The sequence below is a fragment of the Megascapheus bottae genome, chromosome 22 (genome assembly GCF_031878675.1).
Source record: "Megascapheus bottae isolate mThoBot1 chromosome 22, mThoBot2.hap1, whole genome shotgun sequence".
Classification (NCBI taxonomy): Eukaryota; Metazoa; Chordata; class Mammalia; order Rodentia; family Geomyidae; genus Megascapheus; species Megascapheus bottae.
In genome coordinates, this window is record NC_143530.1 from 896,530 (window position 1) to 918,410 (window position 21,881).

Consider the following 21,881-nt stretch of genomic DNA (forward strand, 5'->3'; position numbering starts at 1 on the left):
CTACGTATGTCAAGAATCCTGCCTTAATCTGCTCCTATTCTGCACCCCTTATCTAGGGAACTCATTCCACAAACACTGAATACCAGAATAAATCAGGTCATCAAAGATCTTTGATATTAAAAAGAAATGATTCATCAGCAATCACAAAGATATTCAAAATCTATGGTTTCTTTACCAGGTCAGTAACAAATGAGTCATTATAAAAGATTATTTTGTAGGTATCAATAACGTCTATAAATTAGTATTGTTTCACTTAAATAATGAAAATAAAGTAGATTCTAATGACTATAGTTTGTTAACCATACCAGCATACCAGCACTTGTATGTATATCACATACAAATTATGACAGCACAGCTCTGTAACTGAGAGGAGGGTATGCCAGGAGTGAAGAAACACGACCTGCCTGCTGCCTCAAAAATGACCAAGTCAAAAAAGGGCACACGGGCCAGGAATGTGGCCTAGTGGTAGAGTGCTGTGGCTCAAATGGTAGAGCTCTAACCTTGAGAAAGGCCAAAGACAGTGCTCAGCCCTGAGCTCAAGCACAGGGCTACTAAAGAAAAAAAAAAGTGGGGGGGATGAAAGAGGAGCTCAAGTAGAAGGACACATGGCCAAGTCAGCATTCCAACACCACCAAGAAAGGCTACAGGAAGGAAGGAAAGGTGCCAGGCCGGGAGTGGACTTGTGAAAACACTCAAGACAAATAACTTCCATGATTTTCAATACACTGTTTTTCAGCCATCTTCAAATTGTAGAGATGATTTCCTTTCTATAATTTTAAACAAAATTACAAAGTATGCAGGACTAATAAAAACATGATTATGAAGCTTTGAGCTACTAGGAAGAAATTTTTATTTTCTTTCTCTGGGATTATAGCTGCTTTGCCCAAATCCAAAGCTCTGTTAGTATGGTATGGTTTTCCCTCCAATACTGAATGCTATTTTGTTCTGTATTATTTCAGTCCTTAATAGTCAATCCAATAACTACAGCATTTGTGACAGAATGTTTATGGAAGCTTCCGACTCATGCTTATAACTTCTTCCAGGTTCAAGACTCTATTTTCCTGATCATTACTGCACTCTGTCCTCCATTTATGAAGTCCCTTGACCTAGTTCACCTGGGTACTTTGTTATTCATTAAATTTAGTAAATGAAAAAAAAACCACAGCCTCACAAAGAACAATCATAAATTTTAACCAAGGCCTATTTGATTAAAAGATTTTTTTCTTCTCCTCCTCCTTCTGCCTCTTCTTTTTTTCTTCTGCTAGTCCTGGGGCTTGAATTCAGGGCCTGAGCACTGTCTGTGGACTTTCTCAAGGCTAGAGCTCTACCACTTGAGCCACAGCATCACTTCTAGCTTTTTTTTATGTATGTGGTACCGAGGAATCCAACCCGGGTCTTCGTGCATGCTAGGCAAGCACTCTAACACTAGGCCAAACTTCCAGCCCCTTTCTAAATTCTTCTAGCTGTATCATATGCTTCTACTTTTAAATAAGGCTTAAAACATTAAACACTGCCACCTAATGCCTTGTTTTAAAACAAACCTTTAAATATAAAATTAGAAAAAGGTTTTACATAGCAAGCAGGAGTCTCATAAAATACTACTTCTACTTCTAAGGTCCTAATAAGTATTAAGGTAATCAAGACTGTATTTAGTTATTCTCAGTTCTACTATTATGTAATCTTTTTAGAACCAACTAATCTTAATTTTCATTGTTTCTTTTTTTGTTTTATTTTGAATTTCCCTTGACATTTCTTGCATCACACTAGCTAGGTCTAATAATGGGCCTATTTCAGTTCACAGGGTTCTGTTACTTGGATAAAGACATGAAGTTTTGGAACTTTTATTTCTGAGACACAAAATCCTCAGTGCACATAAATTGAAAAACAGATTCTATACTCCCTGACAAATTCCTATATGTGTATAAGCAATTAAGCAGAGAAATGTGAAAATCCAGACTTAGAAACTGGCACGTGAATGCTACCCATCTGGCTCAAAAGAGGGCAAGAAGATGAATGGCCAAAGAGAACACTAACTCTCCACTCCCTAACCCTCAGTAAGAGGCGAAGCTAAACCTACAGAAGAGTCTTGCAAAACCAGGTCACAGCTGACACGAAGCTTTTGTAAGTAAATGAGCAAATGTGAGTGATTTAATACAGTATGTACACAACCCTATTTCCATAAGGTAAGGCTGATTTAAGCAGCATGGGGCTTTCTTTGACTTAATTTCCTAAGTGTCTTGTGTATGTGAGTGAGTTCTCTCTGGTTCTTGTTCTTTCTCTCATCAGGATGAAGCAGACACCCAAATGCATGTATGTACATAATTGTTTTCCAATGCTTGGTCAGCACTTAATCAATCCTAGAACCTTTTTCGTACTCCTACATCCCTTGTGCAAAATTTTTAAATGGGAAAAATAACAGTGATACATCTTCCTTTGTAGCAAGTGAATAAATTTTGGCTCCATGAAAGTAGATCTGTCAAAGAATTGAATTTACAAGTGTCCCTCACATACAAGCTCAGTATTCAACTGTTTCCTAGCAACTGAATCTCTGATATTTCCTCATGACAACTAGGCAAACTGGGATAAAATCTGTGGCTCGGTGCCGCTAGAGACAATGAAAACAACCCACTTCAGTTAAAAGAAATGGAGTATAAATAACACATAAAAAAAATGAAGACATTTTCTAGCCAATCTAGGCTGAGGTTTTAAATTATAAATCTTGAATATGGTAAGTGATCCTGGAATAGGATGCATGTAGTGCACACAGAAGAGGTAGGAGATCTGCCCACTGCTGGGAGTGTCAGAGGCAAGCCCCAAAGGTGATCAGGAAGCAGAAACCGGAGATCTCAAGTCCAGGCCTGAACGTGCAGTGGTAGTCTCAGCACAGCTACCATTTAAGCCAGTTTATGCAACAGCATAAGTTTCAAAGCAAGATGTGAAATTCATACCCTTTATACTCCAGAGAAAAACTGCCAAAAGAGTAACAATTATCTTAGGTTTTGTAGTCAACTTCAATAGTCCTTCAGAAGTGCTCTGGTCATAGGCGTGTGCAGTAGAGACTTCTGCACTATTCTTCATGCAGAGCACATGTACATTTATCAACAGTTTGGTTTTTCCTCTGATGAATGGTGCACTGAGGTGCATACCCTTGACACTTGCCAAAAGTTGGGCTCTCACAGCTTAGCCGTCACTGAACAGCCAATGTCACAGCACCCTGCACAGGAACCGCACAAGTCTTTGTGTGCAATGGAAACACACACTTGAGGGCCATCTCAAAATGTAGTGCAGGGCTTTAGAACCCGACTGGACCCAAGGAGAGGCAGCAAACTACAGTCAAGTGAGGGATGAATGGGAAAGAATCACTTTGGTAAGCCACTGACCTTTCTGGAGCACATGAAGAAGCCTGACATGGTTTCATAAAGCCTCAAGAAAGAAAACCTTGAAGCCAGGCTTATGCCTATAGCCCTAGCTACAGAGGAAGCTGAGGTCTGGCAGATTCGGGTTTGGGGCCAGCTCAGGCAGGAAAGCCAAGGTGGCTTGAAAAGAAATTACGAAGTCCAAGTCTCCTTGGACACTTAGAATGAAGAACACGCCTCCCTGGCAGACTCGTATGGCTAGCCTGTGTGTCCCTTTCCTGCCTCTCCTCCCACTGCAGCATCTACCTCTCCCTCCTCCCAACAGTCTTGCATTTCAATTGAGGAGACTGAAGTGTCATGAATGCTCTGGTTCTTAGAGCTTATGATTCACCAGGCTATATAATCCTTCCGAGCACAACCGTTTAAATATACAGTCTGAAATATGTCTTCCGAAAGTTCATGTGTTGAAGCCATAGCACCTCAGGGTGTGACCTTATCTAGAAACTGCAGATATTTTTAGTTAAAAATGAAATTACACAAGAAAAGCGGTGTGACTGACACAGCATGACTGGCGTCCTTCTAAAATACGGAAATCTGGCACCCACAAGAGAACTCCAGGTGCAAACAGTGTGGAGTCACAAGTCAAGAAACTCGCAAAAGTGAGAAGGGAGCCCTGGGACAGAGCCGACTGTGGATGCTGACAAATGCCTTTGGAGTGTCACTCTGCAGAACCACGAGAAAACAGGACTCTTCGTCACATCTCTCCATTTGGGGGGCTTTGCTATGGCAGTCCTAGGGCAGGGATACAGCATGTGACTTGAGCCATGTCAGCACCAAAATCATCAAAGCTAAGAAGAGAAATCCTGAGGGGAGACAGCACCTCACACCCATATGCGTGTGAGACCAACCTAGAAACTGGCAGCCACTGTGCCACAGACCGACCCCAGGCAGAGGGAACAGACACAGCAGAATGCGCAGGACGCTCACACATCTCTGAACTGGGGTGGACCAGCCCCGTGAGCAGACAGACCCCTCTCACTGTCCCAGCACTGACCCCAGGCTGGGGATCAGGATGCTGTCTGCTGCTAGAAACAGAACTCTACTTAAATGTGAGTTCATAAGTTAGTTTTTTAAAACTATCCCATATCATAAGAAGGTGACAGGGTTGGCAAGTTCAGCTCTTAAGTGACATCAATAGGAATCCCTCTTTCCATGTGTCTCCAAGTCTACCTTCAGCTTCAGGGATAGTAGAGCATGTCTCTAGCAGTTTTACATCAGAAAATACTTCAACCTTTAATTCAAAAGGAAAGCCTGGCATATGCTTATACAATAACCAATGCCGGTTTAAAAAGTTGCATCATTTTACTTCCACATTAAGTATAGAAGAGCTTTAAAAAAAGCAAAAAAACTAGACCTAGATTAAAAGACAATCGTGCAAACTAAGAATAGGGTTACAATATCAGAACTCAAGAGTTATGCTTTCAACAAACTACTTAAACTGAATTAAGTCTAATATCTGTTCAGTGCAGCTATCTCTGATAGGTCATGTTTACTACTTCAAAGACGTCCTCTTAAGACTGGAGATACAGTTCAGTAGGAGACTGCTACCTTATGGTGCCTAAGGCACTGACACCTCAAAAAACAAAGAAATAAAACAGAATAATAAAAAAAAATTGAAGACATCCTAATATATTGCAAAATATTAATTCAGGACAGAAAAGTAAAGCCACACAACTGCATACAAGAAACCAATCTCCAAGGAAAACGTGTGACAAAGAAGTCCACAGAGACTGCCAACAAAATCCATCAGTTCATCATCAGCACTAGGGGAAAAGAACCTAGTGATTCTAAAATAAGCAGCACAACATCATAAACAATCTAAAAATCATAAAAATCAAACTAATGTATCTCCTTTAAAAAGCACAAATAAAATGTTATCTAAAATACGAACACACTGAATACAAAATAAAGTGCAAAACTTACTGCCAACGCCTTGGATAATTTGGCTCTAAACTCATTCAGGACGATGGCTGAAATATCCTTGGATGGCACATAAGCAAAGCCTTCTTCCAAGTAGACCTTCCTCCCTCGAAACAAATCCAGGGCATCAGCAAACGGGACCTGAGTTCAGAGAGAGACCAGGGATAAGAGAGCTCCTGAATTAGGATGTCCAAGTACAAATTACAGCCAGACAAGTTCAGTAGGCCCACCAGATCCAAAACGAAGTGCAAAGATCATCTCATCCCTAAAAACTAAACAGTGAGCAAGCAGAAAAGAGTAGCGGCAAAAATTAATTTCAGACGTTCAAAAACCAACCATAAGCCTGAGGAGCTAAAAAGTGCCCCCATTCTGAAGCAGCCATCTTGTTGCTTATGTAAATGGTGAGTGACCCAAAAGTGCACATAAATTAAAAAAACAGAATTGTAGTGCCATTAAGTCCCAGGAACTGACCTGTGTTAAAGTTAAAATTAACCAGAACTGTAAATTCAAGGGATGGCATTTGTTTTCTAAAGCCATAAAACTACCCCCAGACAGCTAATTACGACTCTACTGGCATGGGAACCTCCCGTTAGCTTCCACTGCCCTGAACTGTCCCTAACCCCTACCATATCTCACTCCAACAGCTGTGTTGATGTAAATCTGTAGTCTTTGCCTTTAAAAGCCCTGTAGAAAAGCTGTTCAGGGCTTCCTTCTAGGCTCTCCTGTGTGGGGAAGCCCGAGCTAGCCGCCTGAATAAAGCCTTGCTTTTGCATTTTGGAACTTCTGACTCTCAGTGGTCTCTTGGTGGTTGTCCTAAGACTTGGGCATAACAAGCCAAGTACCAGTGGTACTGGTAGCTTCCCTGGAGACTGAGATCTGAGGATCACAGTTCAAAGACAGCCCAGGCAGCAAAGTCTGTGAGACTCTTAACTCTAACACCAAAAAAGACAAAAGTAGAACTGTAGCTCAAATAGTGTAGCACTAGACTTGAGAACAAAAGTTCAGGGACAGCACCCTTGCTCTAAGTTCAAGACCCAGGACTAGCACAATAACAACAATAATAATAAACAAACAAATGAGAATGCCCAGGATTTCAAACCTTTGCTTCAAAATTTCTAAGCATGTTAGATTTGCCTCACGCATAGAACAAAATTCTACTTTGGATACAACATTTTTAGTGCTGAAAATTAGTTGGAAGCCAAGTAACTCCAAATTCCTTCATTAAGTTTCCATTCTTTCCCTAGAGAAATATAATGGAAAAGCTAATCTCCACACAAAGAAATAATAAGCATTTAATTTTATTAAAATAAGTATTTACGTATTTCTTTAAAAAATACATACAGATTTTTACAAACTGTGAACTATACTAAAAAATTTTGAGGGCTGGGAGTTTGGCCCAGTGGTAAGAGTGCTTGCCTAGCATGCACTAAGAACCAGGTTTGATTCCTTGGTACCACATACATAGAGAAGGCCAGAAGTGGTACTGTGGCTCAAGTGGTAGAGAACTACCCTTAAGAAAACCCAAGGACAGTGCTTAAACCCTGAGTTCAAGCCCCGGGACAGGCAAATTAATCAATTAATTATTTTGAGACATGAGCAGAATTTATTAGTTAACTGTGAAAATGGTCCTTATTCTCAAAGTTGCTCTTTTCCTTTTTAAAATAAGGTTAAAAATTAGGTGAAACCTGATCCCTAAGTGGGCTATGAATCCAAACTTTAGGGAAGAGTGAGTTCTATATGCCTACCATTCTTCACACATGACATTTCACACCATAAGCACATCCTGTATCTTTTAAGCACATGGCTTGTAATAAATGTTCTGATTTCTGTAACTGTAACATAGTCTCATCCCCACGAAGCTTACTTATTATTTGAGAAGAACAAGAGAGGGACCTACAGAACCCAAACAGCTCTACGGGATGGACTGTGTAGGACACAATACTGAATGGATGGGTTCTCTTTAGCAGAGTGACCCACAGTGGTCAGGAGGGCAGGGCCAGAGTGCCCCTCACCCTCATGACAAGGACAGGGTGTGTGCAGGAGAGGGGACAGCTGTGGGAGGGCAGGCCGTTTGCAAGGTGAACTACAGATGCATAAAAATCTCTAGCGTTCATGTGAAACAAATCCAAAGAAATGTTTACATACCTTATACACAGACTCCAGTTCCAACTTAACCCCACCAGGCGATGAGGCAGTAATGTCCTGCTCTCGGTAGCTCTTCTCTTCATCACTTATCTAAATGAAAAGATACTTTTCAGTGTTGTAAAGTGTCTGAGGCACTGCTGTGAGGAAAACAATGTTGGCCAGGGTGCGGGAACAGGAATGCTCACGTCATGCACGGGAATGTAAATGGTGCAGTCACTGTGCACAACTATCTGGCAGCTCCTAATGCCCAAAAGAAAGCTACATGTGGCCGTACTTATGATAAGTGGAAAAAGGGAACTGTTAACATGCTGTAGAATTTCCTGGGAGGCTCACTGACTTCTGCAACTTACTATGTCTGATGAGTGGATGAAGGGTCAATCTATGCTAAAACAATCCCTACAGAAAATATAAATGGTAGAATGTGGGTGGATCATCACAAATGTTTTGGCTGTTGGTGGGTCTGAGGTTTTAACTCCATCTCACACTTGTTCACTATAGCAAGTCCAGTCCCACGACCTTGTCACCTTACTAGCTAAATGGAAAGAGAACCCGGTCTTTAGGAAGTGCTCAACCACTGGTGACAGCAAGTGAGGCTGTCATGCTCACAAGCCAGTGTGCTGTGCTGACTTGATGATCTGGCCAGAAGTGGTGGGCGTCCTATCTAAGCAAAGCCTATAGTCACGACACTATCTTAGCTCCCTCTCTTTCTGCTACAGCAAGTGGAATTCCAGGCTACAGGCCACTCAGCCTGAGTCCTTGGGTCCAGGGAACACAAAGCAAGGCTGTAGATGGACCAATGGAGTATGGGCACACACTCTTGACAAGTCACAGACTCAGCTGTCACCAGTGTACGGCCTACCCTGACTTGAACTGTGCTCTCCTAACACACCCTTGCTCACAACATAACATAAACTGCATGTGTGATTGCACATCACATACTTAAAATGAAATGCACAGCTCAGAGAGCTCTGATAAACTGGCTAACGATGTCTGGCATACATTTGCCTGCAATCCCAGAGAGCAAAAAGGAATGAAAATTTTAAACAATAATAACTGAGAATTAAAACCGCATGCTGGTGGTTCACATCTGTAATCCTAGCTACTCAAGAGACTGAGATCTGAGGATCATGGTTCAAAGCCTTCCTGGGCCAGAAAGAAACTTTTACCTCTAATAAATTATTCTGAAAATGTCAAAAGTGCTGCTGTGGCTCAACAGGAGAGTGCTAGCCTTGAGTAACAGAGCCTTAGGGACAGAGGCCAGGCCTGAATTCAAGACCCAGGACTGGAAAATGGGGAGGGAAGGAGGGAGGGAGGAGAAAAACCCAGAAATGTCTAGAATCAATAAAAGATAGTCACCTATAAACTGAAGAAGTCTATGAAACTCAAGCAGCCCCAAGCTTTCAAAGCCAAAGACTTGCAGCTCTAGGAGCTCAAGTCAGAAGCTTATTTCAGGAAGCTAAAAATGCCAGCAACTCAGGTAGCAGCTAGTGAAACAGTTCCAAAGTCCTTGGCTCTTAGCCTTTGGTGGCTCTGGGGAACTGCTTCAGAGACCAGGGCTTGCCAGCTTTCACTTCAAGACTCTTCTTATAGACTTTGGCCTTCCACAGTCTCAGCTCTCCACAGCTTCTGCTGCCTGGAGCAATTCAGCTACCTTCTCCATGTTGCTGAGTGGGTAAAGAGGTAGGAAGCCCCAGAAACTCCTCAAATTTACAGTGCTATCCCTATTTACATTCATATAATGCTTATTTTGTCCCAAATCACAGCACTGTCCCTACCTACAGTCCTACAATGCTTCAGTGCTTCATCTGAACATAAAATAGATGCAACTAGAGGTATGGCTCAGTGGTAAAATATCGGCCGAGAAGCATAAAGCTCCACGTTTAAACCTCAGTACTGTAAAAACAAAAGGCTTTTTACTAGAGGAACCTTTTGCTTGTGGTAGAGCACAAGGTGAGCAATAAGGAAAGCAAGCAACCAAACGAGCAGGAGCCCCTAGTTCAAACCTCAGTACTAGCACAGAAAGGGGGGAAGAGAGGAGGGAGGGAGGGAGGGAAGAAATGCATGACAGAAGAAGCCATGAGCTCCTTCAGGAGTGTATTCCATCGGGCCTTCTTCAGGTCAGTTAACACTAAAAAGTGGTACGAGGCAGCCTTGTCTACACTGCCCAGGGGCCACTCGTCTCTGCCCATCGATGGACAGATCTCCTTTCTACTCTTCTCCACAGGAGCACAAGCGCTGCGTCAGTTTTTAACCAGTAGCATCAATGTGAACCTCTCTTACATACGTGTATGAAAACAGACAAAGAAACCAGTGGAAAATATTTTACAAAGAAGAGAGCGAGATAAGGAGGACATTAGAGGAAGTGAGGTTGATGGGATACATTGCATACATATATGGAGATGTCACAAGGAAATCCATCTCGTACAACTAAAGTATGCTAAATTAACAATAACAAAAAAAAGGTTCAAATAGGTGGGGGAATGGAGTGTTCCTATAGAAGGTGAGGCTGAAAACTTGTTCAGACAATAGATTAAATAGGTACATGAGAGGAAAAACAGCTTCAAGAGGAGATTGTGCTATACCGAACACAGCCATTATCACATTCCTTCTCTAGGAACAGAAATCCTTCTTCCCAAGCATCTGCCTTGCGAACAGGAAGTCCTGAGTTCAAACCCTAGAGCTAGAGGTGACTTACTGATTGATGACATTAGCATTATGCTCGTTAGAAACTGGTAAAGGACTGGGGGTGCTACGTGCATGCACATGGTGCCTGTGTACATCATGTACAGGTAGGAAAACACGGTAGTACACGCTCCAGTAGCATGAAGGTAGTGGAGAGATTCTAGAGACTCTGTCCTATCTCACCCCACGGCCAGTCCTCTCAACCTATCAGCAATGGAACTGGAGTGACTCAAGCGTAACCATCATCGTGGCTGACCTATCAGTCTTTTGTCCAGTTGTTAAACGAGCACTTGACTATATATATATTCATGGGCTACCATCAGTACTCATTCCTTCCATTGAGCCACTAGCATTAATTCTATTACTATACACAATGAAATTCTTACTGCCATTCACACATGTGTAGCAAACTTAAAATGATTCACGTGAGTACTGGATTATACCCACTTTTCCCCACATACACACACCAAGTTCGTGCAAAATCTGTAATGGTGGGCTGGGAGTTTGGCCTAGTGGTAGAGTGCTTGCCTAGCATGCACGAAGACCCGGGTTCAATTCCTCAGTACCACATAGCTAGTAAAAAAAAAAAAAAAAAAAAAGCTGGAAATGGTGCTGAGGCTCCAGGGGAAGAGCTCTAGCCTTGAGAAAATCCAAGGACAGTGCTCAGTCCCTGAGCTCAAGCCCAGGTCTGGCAAAAAAAACAAAAAAACAAAAAAAACTGTAATGGTAATTATTCACTGCAGTAGTTAACATCATTGCTTCCTACAGGCCTTCTACTCTTCTAAATGCTGAATAGTAGGTATGCACTTATTAAGGCCTTCAGCCACAGTCTAGTACAATTTTTCTTTGGTTTATAAATGAAGAAATGAGAAAGAAAAACAACTCCTAAATGGTAGTGCTAGTGTCCACCCCAGGGCAAATAAAAAGGCTGGGTGCATGATTCCAACTTCTTGCTCAGTTACTAAACTAAGATTCTTTCTCCTTGTTTGCACTAACACCAACCTGTCTGCAGGTTATTTCCTGCTACCTCTGATGACATGCTTGTCTGATACATTCTGCTTGTTTCGTACACATGTTTGAACATGCATGAATAAGATTGTCTCTGCTCCCTGTGCTATCTTGACTCATTACAGAAAGAGAAGAAAAAAGAGAGAAAAAAAAAAAAACAGATTAAAAAAATATCAAAGCCCCATAATACCATCAAAGGCATGACTAGAGAGTCTATTGATCTCAGTCAACTCTTAAAGTCTGAGACGACTGAAATTCAGAGTGACATGGTATACATTACGTCCTTGGTACTCTGCTCCTACACTACACTGAAAATACACTGATAACTCCAGTGTTGGTTAGTCCTTGAGTTTATGTCTTCATTAAGTTTGAAAAGTTGGTTTTAAATAATGATCTCTCCACACTTGTGGAGAAAATCAGCACCTGCCTCTAATCAAACTGAGATTAGTAGATTAAACCCTTTAATTAGCATTTTGTATAATTTAGGCAAATTATGCTGCTTAGGTTTAAGAAGGTGAACAGGTGAATTTATCAGTTAGACTTTTTTTAAATGCCTTAATTATCTAATTTTATCACATATATAGTAAAAATTTTAAAAAGTACACACTAATTTCATCTTCATTTCCTGAAACCTAGCATTTCACATCTAGGCTAATTCTGTCATTTGGGGCAATTAAATGCAAAACTCAGAAGAGAAGAAAATATTTTATTTTGGTTTTTATCTACTCCCTACAGGCCAACTTCATGCACATTAAAATCAAACAGCATTTTTTAAAGAAAAGAAAAGAGAAGGCGGGAGGAAGAAGCCTCCTTCTTTTGCCACTAGAACAGCAGGGGCTGGATCCCCACTGCCGAGGTACGGAGATCCTGCCAATTTTCAAGGAAGGAGTAAGGCCATTCTACCGCATCGAGCTGACTGACTCCTTCCTCAGGAGAAATCACCTTTTCTCACACGGTCCCTCCTTAGCCCACTCAGAACATCCCTGCTCACTAACAAAACACATGTAAGGGGCCAGGAGTGTGGCCTAGTGGTAGAGAGCTTGCCTAGCATGCACGAAGAGCCGGGTTCAATTCCTCAGTACCACATACGTAGAAAAAGCCGGAAGTGGTGCTGAGGCTCAAGTGGTAGAGCTCTAGCCTTGAGAAAGTCCAAGGACAGTGCTCAGGCCCTAAGCTCAAGCACAGGACTGGCAAAAAAACAAAAAACAAAAAACAAACAAAAAAAAACCCCAAAACACATGTAAGCAGTGCTTGGCTTGATAGACAAGGCCAAGTAACAGACAGCAAAGCTTAAGTGTTAGTGGAGACCACCACCACCACCTCTAATACACATTAAATCCCAGTTTCTAATGAAGACATTCTTGTGGAGTCAACCTCTCCATTATACAACAGAAGCTCCTCTCAGAAAAAATGAAGATAGAGAACATTCAAAAATAAACTCTTCTTATGATTCCAGGTAGCAACCTACTAAACACTGCGATAAATCAAATCTTAAACCTGCTATAAATCTACCCAAACTATGGATCTGTGTGTGTGTGTGTGTGTGTGTGTGTGTGTGTGTGTACATGTTATAAGAGGAATGGTGAAAAGAAAAAAAAAAGATTATACTTAAGAGCAATACAAAAATAATATAACCAAACTCAAACCAAGATAGGTGAAGTAGGATCATCTTATCTATTTCTGTGCAGATGTGGCTCCATCATGAACAAGGGTAGGGAAAGAGTCAAGGATAGCTGAGGTGCCCACCTGTGGACCTCAAGTGGTAATCACTCTAGCTAAAACATTCCGTGCATATATACTTCATCTTATTCATTTACAGTTTATAACCTCTCCATTCAAAGCAGAAGGAAGCTGCATGCCTGGGAACCCAACATTGTTCCCTGTTGCTTGCTTCTCCTCCAGATGGAGCAGTGAAAGAAAAAGCAGTGCTTTGGCGCCCCCAAATGACGCTTCTAGAGCACACTCTCACCACAGGAAAGAAACATGCAAACACAGGCAGGTTCCCTGCCGCCTTGCTGGTACAACCCTGTCAAGAGAGCCCAGCTTAGTCTCACAGCCTCTCATTTAGCCCACTGTCTACCTAGTTCAAGAGAACAAGAGTCTGCCTCTAAGTCCTCAAAGTTCTTCACCAGAGGAGAAAAATGAAGGTGAAATTATCATACCAAAGTATGAGTCAACAAATATTAAATGTCAAGAAAGAAATAAGTTAATTATACAGTTATCAAAAAAATTGCTACCCAAACTGAAACAGACCAGATAGATATTCAAAACCCCAAGGTTCTAATTGAAGCAATTTTGTTTTAAATCACTCTAACAAGGGCTGGGAGTTTGGCCAAGTGATAGAGTGCTTGCCTAGCATGCACGAAGACCCAGGTTCAATTCCACAGTACCACATACATAGAAAAAGCCAGAAGTGGTGCTGTGGCTCAAGTGGTGGAGCTCTAGTTTTGAGAAAGTCCAAAGACAGTGCTCAGGCCCTGAGCTCAAGCCCCAGGACTGGGGAAAAAAAAAAAAATCACTAACAAGATCACTTGCTTAATTTTAAATATTTTCAGGAACTTCCAGAATTGGAAGTATTAGAGTTATTCAGCTTTCCTATGTGTAAGGAAACTCTAAATCAGTAAGAACTAAGACAGCAAAAGTAAGTAGGCCCTGCAAGTCTGCAGAGCTCTGTGCAGCCTACACAGATCTTCTGTTCAATCTCACAACAAAGAGACACCACAATTTTCCCACCTTGTTAGGGTAAAGAAAATGAAGCACCAAAAGGCTAGGCAATTACCCAAGGGCCTGGAGAACAGCCCCCTCCTATTTCCTCCTCCTTACCAGCAGTCACCTGCCCATCACCTCACTTACTGTGAGTCCGCAAAAGACCCCGACTCTGAAGTCACCTCCTCATCCACTAAGGTCACTTCCTGAACCCCCACGGCAAGGCTCCTCTCAACAAGGAGAGGTTCCCCATTTGCTGTGGTCACACCTCCCAGCCTTTCCCTAGGTAATCTCTCTCTACCATAGGTTCCCTTCCACTCCGCTCCATCTTGCCCTCCTCCCTTTTCCTCTCCACTCTCTGCCTCTATCTGGGGTGAGCTGGCAGTTTGCTCTCCCCGCTATCAACCCTTTTCTGACTGAACCACGTGGCAGTCTCCTTATGGTGAAGCTTATAATATCCACTAGGCAATCAGTATTCCCAGTGCTTTCACTCGTACTCACTCCCTTGACAGCCTTCTTCACACAGGAACGGGCTATTTTATGTATTGTTTTAATGATATCTTTTCAGCTATCGCCTCCTGACCTCAGCTGAACATTCTGGATTATCTACTGCCTATCTCCACTGGTCCACTCACAGTAACATTTTCACAAGCAAACACACTGTCTGGTCCCAAAGCTCACTCTTGTTATGGGCTCCATAATCACTAACATTCTACTATTCCCAGCCTCTGTACCCGAGGGAATGAAATCCTCCTCGGTTGTACTCCTTCTTCCGTAGTCCACTTCCACAATGTACCATGCTTCCCAATTCCCACAGCCAATACTGTAGTTCAAGCTGTCATTTAGTCTTTCATGTGGCCATTCATGAACACAGACACCAGTAAGACTTCGTGAAGACTGCCTGGCATGAACCTTATGTCTCACTGTACAATTCAGTCTTCCACTTCCTTATACAACTATTACAGTTATTTACATGATTGTGAATTCTAAGCCACCCTTTTTTTTCTTTTTGCCAGTCAGGGCTTAGGCTCAGGGCCTAAACACTGTCCTTGGACTTCTTCTCAAGGCTAGAGCTCTACCACTTGAGCCACAGCACCACTCCCCCCCCCCCCTTTTTTTTGCCAGTCCTGGGCTTCAGCTCAGGGCCTGAGCACTGTCCTTGGGCTTTCTCAAGGCCAGAGCTCTACCACTTGAGCCACAGCACCACTTCTGGCTTCATTCTATGTATGTAGTACCGAGGAATCAAACTCAGGTCTTCATGCATGCTAGGCAAGCACTCTACCACTAGGCCAAACTCCCAGCCCCCTTTGGGCCTTCTTTATCTGCTGTGCATGAGTTCTTACAGGATATGGCAGTATGTGATACACAGACATAAGAAAACCTCCAGATATGATAACAGCTGAAGAGATGTGTCGGCCTGAAAGCTACATTTTAGGGATAGGATCAAAGTCAGTAGTGCAGCATTTGCTTAGCATGCACAAAGCCCTGGGTTCAATCTCCAGCATGTAAGAAAAAAATACATAGGATGCTTAAGTAACATTGAAAAACATCTTTCATATTTTCAAAAGGGTAAATGGTACCAAAGGTGAAAAGAAAAAAAAAATACAGAAGGGCCACAAGCTTGATAATGAATTTTTTAACAATTAAGTTGCAGGCAGATAATGTGTTCTCTAGAGACAGCATGTTTAGGGAAATGACTTGTGATATATTTAATGTATTTAGTTTTTAGTTCTGCCAAGAACTGTCAGTGAAACATCTTAGTAAAATTACAGTTAATGCTTTAATTTCCTCCATTAATGTGATCTCTAAACTAACACCTGTGTTTATATATCCCTTTTAATGAGCCCTGTCACCTTAAATGTCAGCATGGATTCCACTCCCTTTCAGTGCTAGTTAAGGACAAGCTGTGAAGAAACCCATGCTTTGTAATTTATACTTCTCAAACTACCTAAAGTCCCACTGGCAGGGAGGTGACTTAACCCCCAGGTTCTTCCATGGTTGCTGTGAGGATTAAATTATATAATCCACATAAACATGTAGAAAGTGGCTGGCACTCCACAAACACACACAAATGTCAGGTATTCATGAATAACTTCTGTCCTGCCTCCTCACAGCACTTACCAGATCCAGACCTTTTGTAGCACACAAGGACCTGACTGATGCAAGTTTCCACGTAGCACTCTGGGTTTTCTAGTGCTCACACAGTAGCCTTCATCTGTGAGTTAACGATGGACGACAACATGAAATAGATGTGGTTATCAGGCTCCACTGGGGGTGACAAGAGGGTTCTCTTGACTCGCAACCTCTTGAGTGCTGGAATGGGCCCAGCACTATTTGGCCAGAGAGAAAAGGAATCAAAGCAGCAGACGCAGCTATCAACAGCTACAGACCTAACACAGCGGTGGGTAAGGAAATGAAGGAGCTAAGTCCAGAGCAGGACCTTAATGGTCTGTTCTTAGGGTGCCTGAATTGTGGAGTAGCAGGGCAGAGATACAGGGCTCAGCTTACTGAAAAACTGGTGTTGCCACAATTCCTCTTCCCTTCGTAACTCAGATTTAGCCCCTCGACAACTAAGAATACTGCATTACTATTTTCACAACACCATGAACACACCACATGCTACACTCTTATTCCTATCCAAAAGATCAAGGAAAAGGCAACCTAACCTACACTCAAACTAATCAACAATCGAGGACCTCAACCAAAAAGGACTGAATTTTTGTTTTTGTTTGTTTGTTTTTTGCCAGTCCTGGGCTTGAGTTCAGGGCCTGAGCACTGTCCTTGGACTTTCTCGAGGCTAGAACTCTACCACTTGAGCCTCAGCACCACTTCCGGCTTTTTCTATATATGTGGGACCAAGGAATTGAACCGGGGTCTTCGTGCATGCTAGGCAAGCACTTTAACCACTAGGCCAAACTCCCGGCCAAAGGACTGAATTTTTTCAGAGAATTTAAGGGAAAGAAAAATACTAGAATATATGCCATGTGCTGTGGCTCATGCCTGTCATCCTAGCTACTCAGGAGGCTGAGATCTGAAAGCTGAGGTTCAAAGCCAGCTCAGGCACTAAAGTCCTTATCTTCATTTAACCAGAAGTGGCACTGTGACTCAAAGGGCAGAGCTGTAGCCTTGAGCTGAATGAAGTGCTCAGGGACAATACCTAAGCCCAGGGTTCAAGTCCCACGAATGACAAAAAAAGCAGAAAAATATTAGAATACAAAGTGAAAAAATACTGTATTCCTAGTAAAGCTCTGCATCTTCTTGAGAAGACCATCAGAAAACATAAGTAACACTTCATAGTATAGCTAATATTTAATACTAGAAATGTTATTCAACAAGGCTATTTTGATAGTGTGTGTGTGTGTGTATGTATATATATATATATATGTATATGTATATAACATTATCAGGCATTTAGGACATAGCTCTATATGTAAGAACTTCTGCTCATTTAAAATCACACCCCAGGCAGGAAAATCCATGAGACTCATATCTCCAACTAACAACCAAAAAGCCAGCCTTAAGCACAAAGGCGCAGCAAAGCAACAATAAAACATGATACTAACTGGCAATATATTGGTTAAAACTTGCCTGTTTCCGGGTGACTCGCAAGTTCTGCAGTGACAGGCTCTGCTGCTTCTCTTGTCCTTTAGATCACCTGCTACCATGGCGCCAGGCAGGCCACGTGCACAAAACACAGAGCACACAGGCCCAGGCAGGCCTCGAGCGAGGGCACACCTCGTACACACACACCAGGCAGGCCTCGAGTGAGGGCACACCTCGTACACACACACCAGGCAGGCCTCATGAGGGCACACCTCGTACACACACACCAGGCAGGCCTCATGAGGGCACACCTCGTACACACACACCAGGCAGGCCTCATGAGGGCACACCTCGTACACACACACCAGGTAGGCCTCGAGCGAGGGCACACCTCGTACACACACACCAGGCAGGCCTCATGAGAGGACACACCTCGTACACACACACCAGGCAGGCCTCATGAGAGGATATACCTCGTACACACACACCAGGCAGGCCTCATGAGAGGATATACCTTGTACACACACACCAGGCAGGCCTCATGAGAGGATATACCTCGTACACACACACCAGGCAGGCCTCGAGTGAGGGCACACCTCGTACACACACACCAGGCAGGCCTCATGAGAGGATATACCTCGTACACACACACCAGGCAGGCCTCGAGCGAGGGCACACCTCGTACACACACACCAGGTAGGCCTCATGAGAGGATATACCTCGTACACACACACCAGGCAGGCCTCGAGTGAGGGCACACCTCGTACACACACACCAGGCAGGCCTCGAGCGAGGGCACACCTCGTACACACACACCAGGCAGGCCTCATGAGAGGATATACCTCGTACACACACACCAGGCAGGCCTCATGAGAGGATATACCTCGTACACACACACCAGGCAGGCCTCGAGTGAGGGCACACCTCGTACACACACACCAGGCAGGCCTCATGAGAGGGCACACCTCGTACACACACACCAGGCAGGCCTCGAGCGGGGACCCAAACAGGCCATGTGCACGTGCACTAGCACACTTCCCCTACATGGGCCTAGGTAAGCCACACATGCAGGCCCAGGTACACCATGCACGAGGGCCCAGGCAGGCTGTGCACAAGGCAAGACATGCACACTGCCTGCTAAGACCTCCAGTATTGTGAGGTGGAGACTGTTACCCTCATTTGAAAGATACAGAAAGAGCCTGGGCTTCAGCTTAGTGGCATGATGCTCACCCAGCATGCACCAGTGCCCTGACTTCAATCAGCCTAACAGTAAATAAATACGTATAAGGAAAAGAAGGACAGATTAGCAAATCTACCAAAATGGACCGTGTCATCCACAATTTAATTTGCACTGCGCTGTGGCTGGTATGCAGTTTGTCCCCACCAAAACTCTTGTTGCTGTTTAATTCCTCGGGGCAGCAGCTGTGGCCTGTGATTAGTCACAGGGGAGCCCTCGAGGGCTCTCTCTCTCGTGGGCTCTCTCTCTCTCTCTGTTATAAACAAGGCTGCCACCGAGTCTTCACTCCCAGCCTCTTTACATTCTTGTTTTTCCGCCGTGTTATAATACAATATGAGGACTCCACCAAACATCCCACATGATCTTTCCAGCTTCCAAACTATCTGACTAAACAGACAGTCAACAAAAAGGGTTGTAGATTACCCTCTCTAGTATCCTTATTCTGCTCAAGCAACAGCACCTGAGAACAAGAAGGTGCTGCTATAACTGAACATGTGGAGCGCTCTGGGCCTGAGAATGAGCAGAGGTCAGAGGTCTGAAGGAGCAGGCTAGGAAAAGCGCAGGATGCTTGCTGTACGGCACTTACAGCAATTCCGCAGCAGGCTTGGAAAGACTAGGCAAAGTTCAAAATTTCTTAGGGGTTATTTGTGTGGTCGTCGTCATGATCGTAATGGTAAAGGGGGGTGGGGGGGAGGCATTGCCAAGAAGCCAAGACCCTAGCAGGGGCAGGGCCTAGGGTGGCCATGGAACAGAGCCAACCCTGGGACCCCAGAATTGCCAGCAGTAGGCAACATCAACCTGGAAAGGCACAGGAGCCACAGGAACTGGTGAGAACCCCAGCTCGGTGTGCTGTGTCCAGCAGAGCCTGGGCCAGGGCTGCTTGGGGCCTTGGGGCCGAGCCACAGGACACACCCAGAAGGAAAGGGCACCCTCTGACTTTAAGGGTTACACAACTAGGTTTAGATCAGTGGCAGAGGACTAGCCGAGCATACAGAGCACAGATCCCCAGTAATGAGAAGAAGGGAAACACCAAGATGTATGTCTGAATCTACTTTGGCCCTATTTTTCTTTTTCAGCCTGTGTCTCCCTTTTGGAAGAAGAAAAACAGCTTTAATTCTAAGTCTGCCTTCAGTCTAGGTGACACCCAAGACTTCCGAGTAGATACTGGAGTAAGATAAGTTCGGAACTATCAGGATTATAGTCTTCTCCTGGCGTGGGCAGGGAAGGGGGTCCAGTCCTCCCCTGCCCCCCAGCACATTCAGCAGCTAGTCCTTCCTCTAAAAGGCCCTAGGCATGACCCGCACAGCTAGCCCTTCTCCTTCCACTTCCAGGTTTCTGGCGATAACTAATACACAAGTGCCATAAGTAGCTATGTTCCCATGCTGTTTGGGGAATGACTTGTGTGTGTGTCCAGGACAGACACAAGTATTCTTTCAAGTATTTTGATCCACAGTAGGTTGAACCTGCAGATGGATCCACAAATACAGAAGACAACCTGTAGTGTGAATCCAATATGGACATGAGTTCTGCAAGGCCAGGAGTGGACTTTGCCTGTAAGCGACTTCCACGATAAAAGCACTCCCCTGTCTGGACTTTACTGCCCTAAATGTCACTCAGAAGCAAAATCACACACTATTTTTTTAGGTGTTCAACAGAAATACAAACAGAATGAGCGCTACATTTTTAGTATCAATAAAAAGGAAGGCTAAAAACTGGCATTCCATAAAAATATACTTACTGCCTCAAACTGCAAATGGCTGTCCTTTAAGAAACTTTGAATTTTATCCTTGGGTAAAATACTGAAGCGAAATCGAAGGAGATCCATTTCTTGTTGAATGAACCATCGTCTAAGGTCTTCACTAAAATGTAAACAAGAATTATAAGTACAGATTTAAAATCCAGTCATTATTAAATCAAGAAATTGTCATGATAGGATGTTGAAACACAGCAATTAAAAGAGGGTATGTCTTGCATTGGGATAACAGACTATAAATACCTCAAACACAATTTTCTAGGAATCTACTGGGTATGAAGTTTCAAAAGTTCATTTAATGTGTGAGTCATTGTTATTCTGTTCTCTGAGGTAATTTTATCTCCAAATAAATTTAAATTAGCAAATAATAAAATGAATATGTATTTATATATTCCAGAAAATTTTATGATCTTTAAACAAATCTGTCATTATCAAAAAATAAAATAAATTAAAATTAGCAAACCATACAAAGCAAAGTTATAAGCTGTATAGCTTATAATTTCACAAAATGTAAGGTATGCAATATACTTCAGCATTTCAAATACAATGATACATTAATCTCTAAGACAAATAATTAACATTATTATATTAATAAATAATCACCGTATTGTATGTAAAAATGCAATTTTATTTTCTTGGTGACTTTTTTTTTCCTCTGGCTGTGGGGCTCAAACTCAGGGCCTGAGCACTGTTCCTGAGCTCCTTTGTTCAAAGCCAGCCTTCTGCTACTTTGAGCCCCAGTGCCACTTCTGGTTTTCTAGTGGCTAATTGAAAGTAAGAGTCTCCTGGACCCTTCTGCCTAGCTGGCTTCAAACTGCGATCCTTAGATCTTAGCCACCTAAGTAGCTAGGATTACAGGTGTGAGCTACCAGTGCCTACCTTTTGTACATGAGTTTTACACCTTGTAAGAAATCCATTTATGACATAAATTACATATGCTCTTTCATAAAAAGAAAACTCTAGGGCCAAAGTTGATGAGTAGACTCTCAGTCATAATTTTGGGAGAATAAACAGTTCATCTGATAAATGTACAATTAAAAACAAACATCATGACTATATTATTTGGCCATGAAAAGGGAGAGAAGGGGCTGGTAGTTTGGCCTAGTGATAGAGTGCTTGCCTAGCATGCAAGAGGACCCAGATTCAATTCCTCAGTACCACATACATAGAAAAGGAGCCAGAAGTGGTGCTGTAGCTCAAGTGGTAAAGCTCTATTTTTGAGAAAAACCAAGCACAGTGCTCAGGCCCTAAGCTCAAGCCCAGGAGTAGCAAAAATAAAGGGGGGGGGGGGTAGCGCCAGGATTCTGAAAAAGCAACTAACTAACTCATTCTCACTCTGGATGATAGCACTGACTTAAGAAACTAAAATGTTGTATAGACACTGCAAATTCTTTTTTTTTTTGCCAGTCCTGAGCTTGAGCTCAGGGCCTGGGCACTGTCCTTGGACTTTCTCAAGGCTAGAGCTCTACCA

The 21,881-nt window shown here is 43.0% G+C and overlaps 1 protein-coding gene across 1 annotated transcript in view; it reads right to left on the minus strand.

Annotated features, from left to right (window-relative positions):
• Window positions 1-21,881, minus strand: part of Prim2 (DNA primase subunit 2) — an 81,297-nt gene that overhangs the window by 54,183 nt on the left and 5,233 nt on the right. The window contains exons 5-7 of the mRNA XM_090355285.1: window positions 20,396-20,516; window positions 7,482-7,571; window positions 5,340-5,477 (exon numbers count right to left, since the gene is read on the minus strand). Coding sequence (XP_090211411.1) covers window positions 5,340-5,477; window positions 7,482-7,571; window positions 20,396-20,516 — 349 coding nt within the window. The remainder of the gene's footprint in view (window positions 1-5,339; window positions 5,478-7,481; window positions 7,572-20,395; window positions 20,517-21,881) is intronic.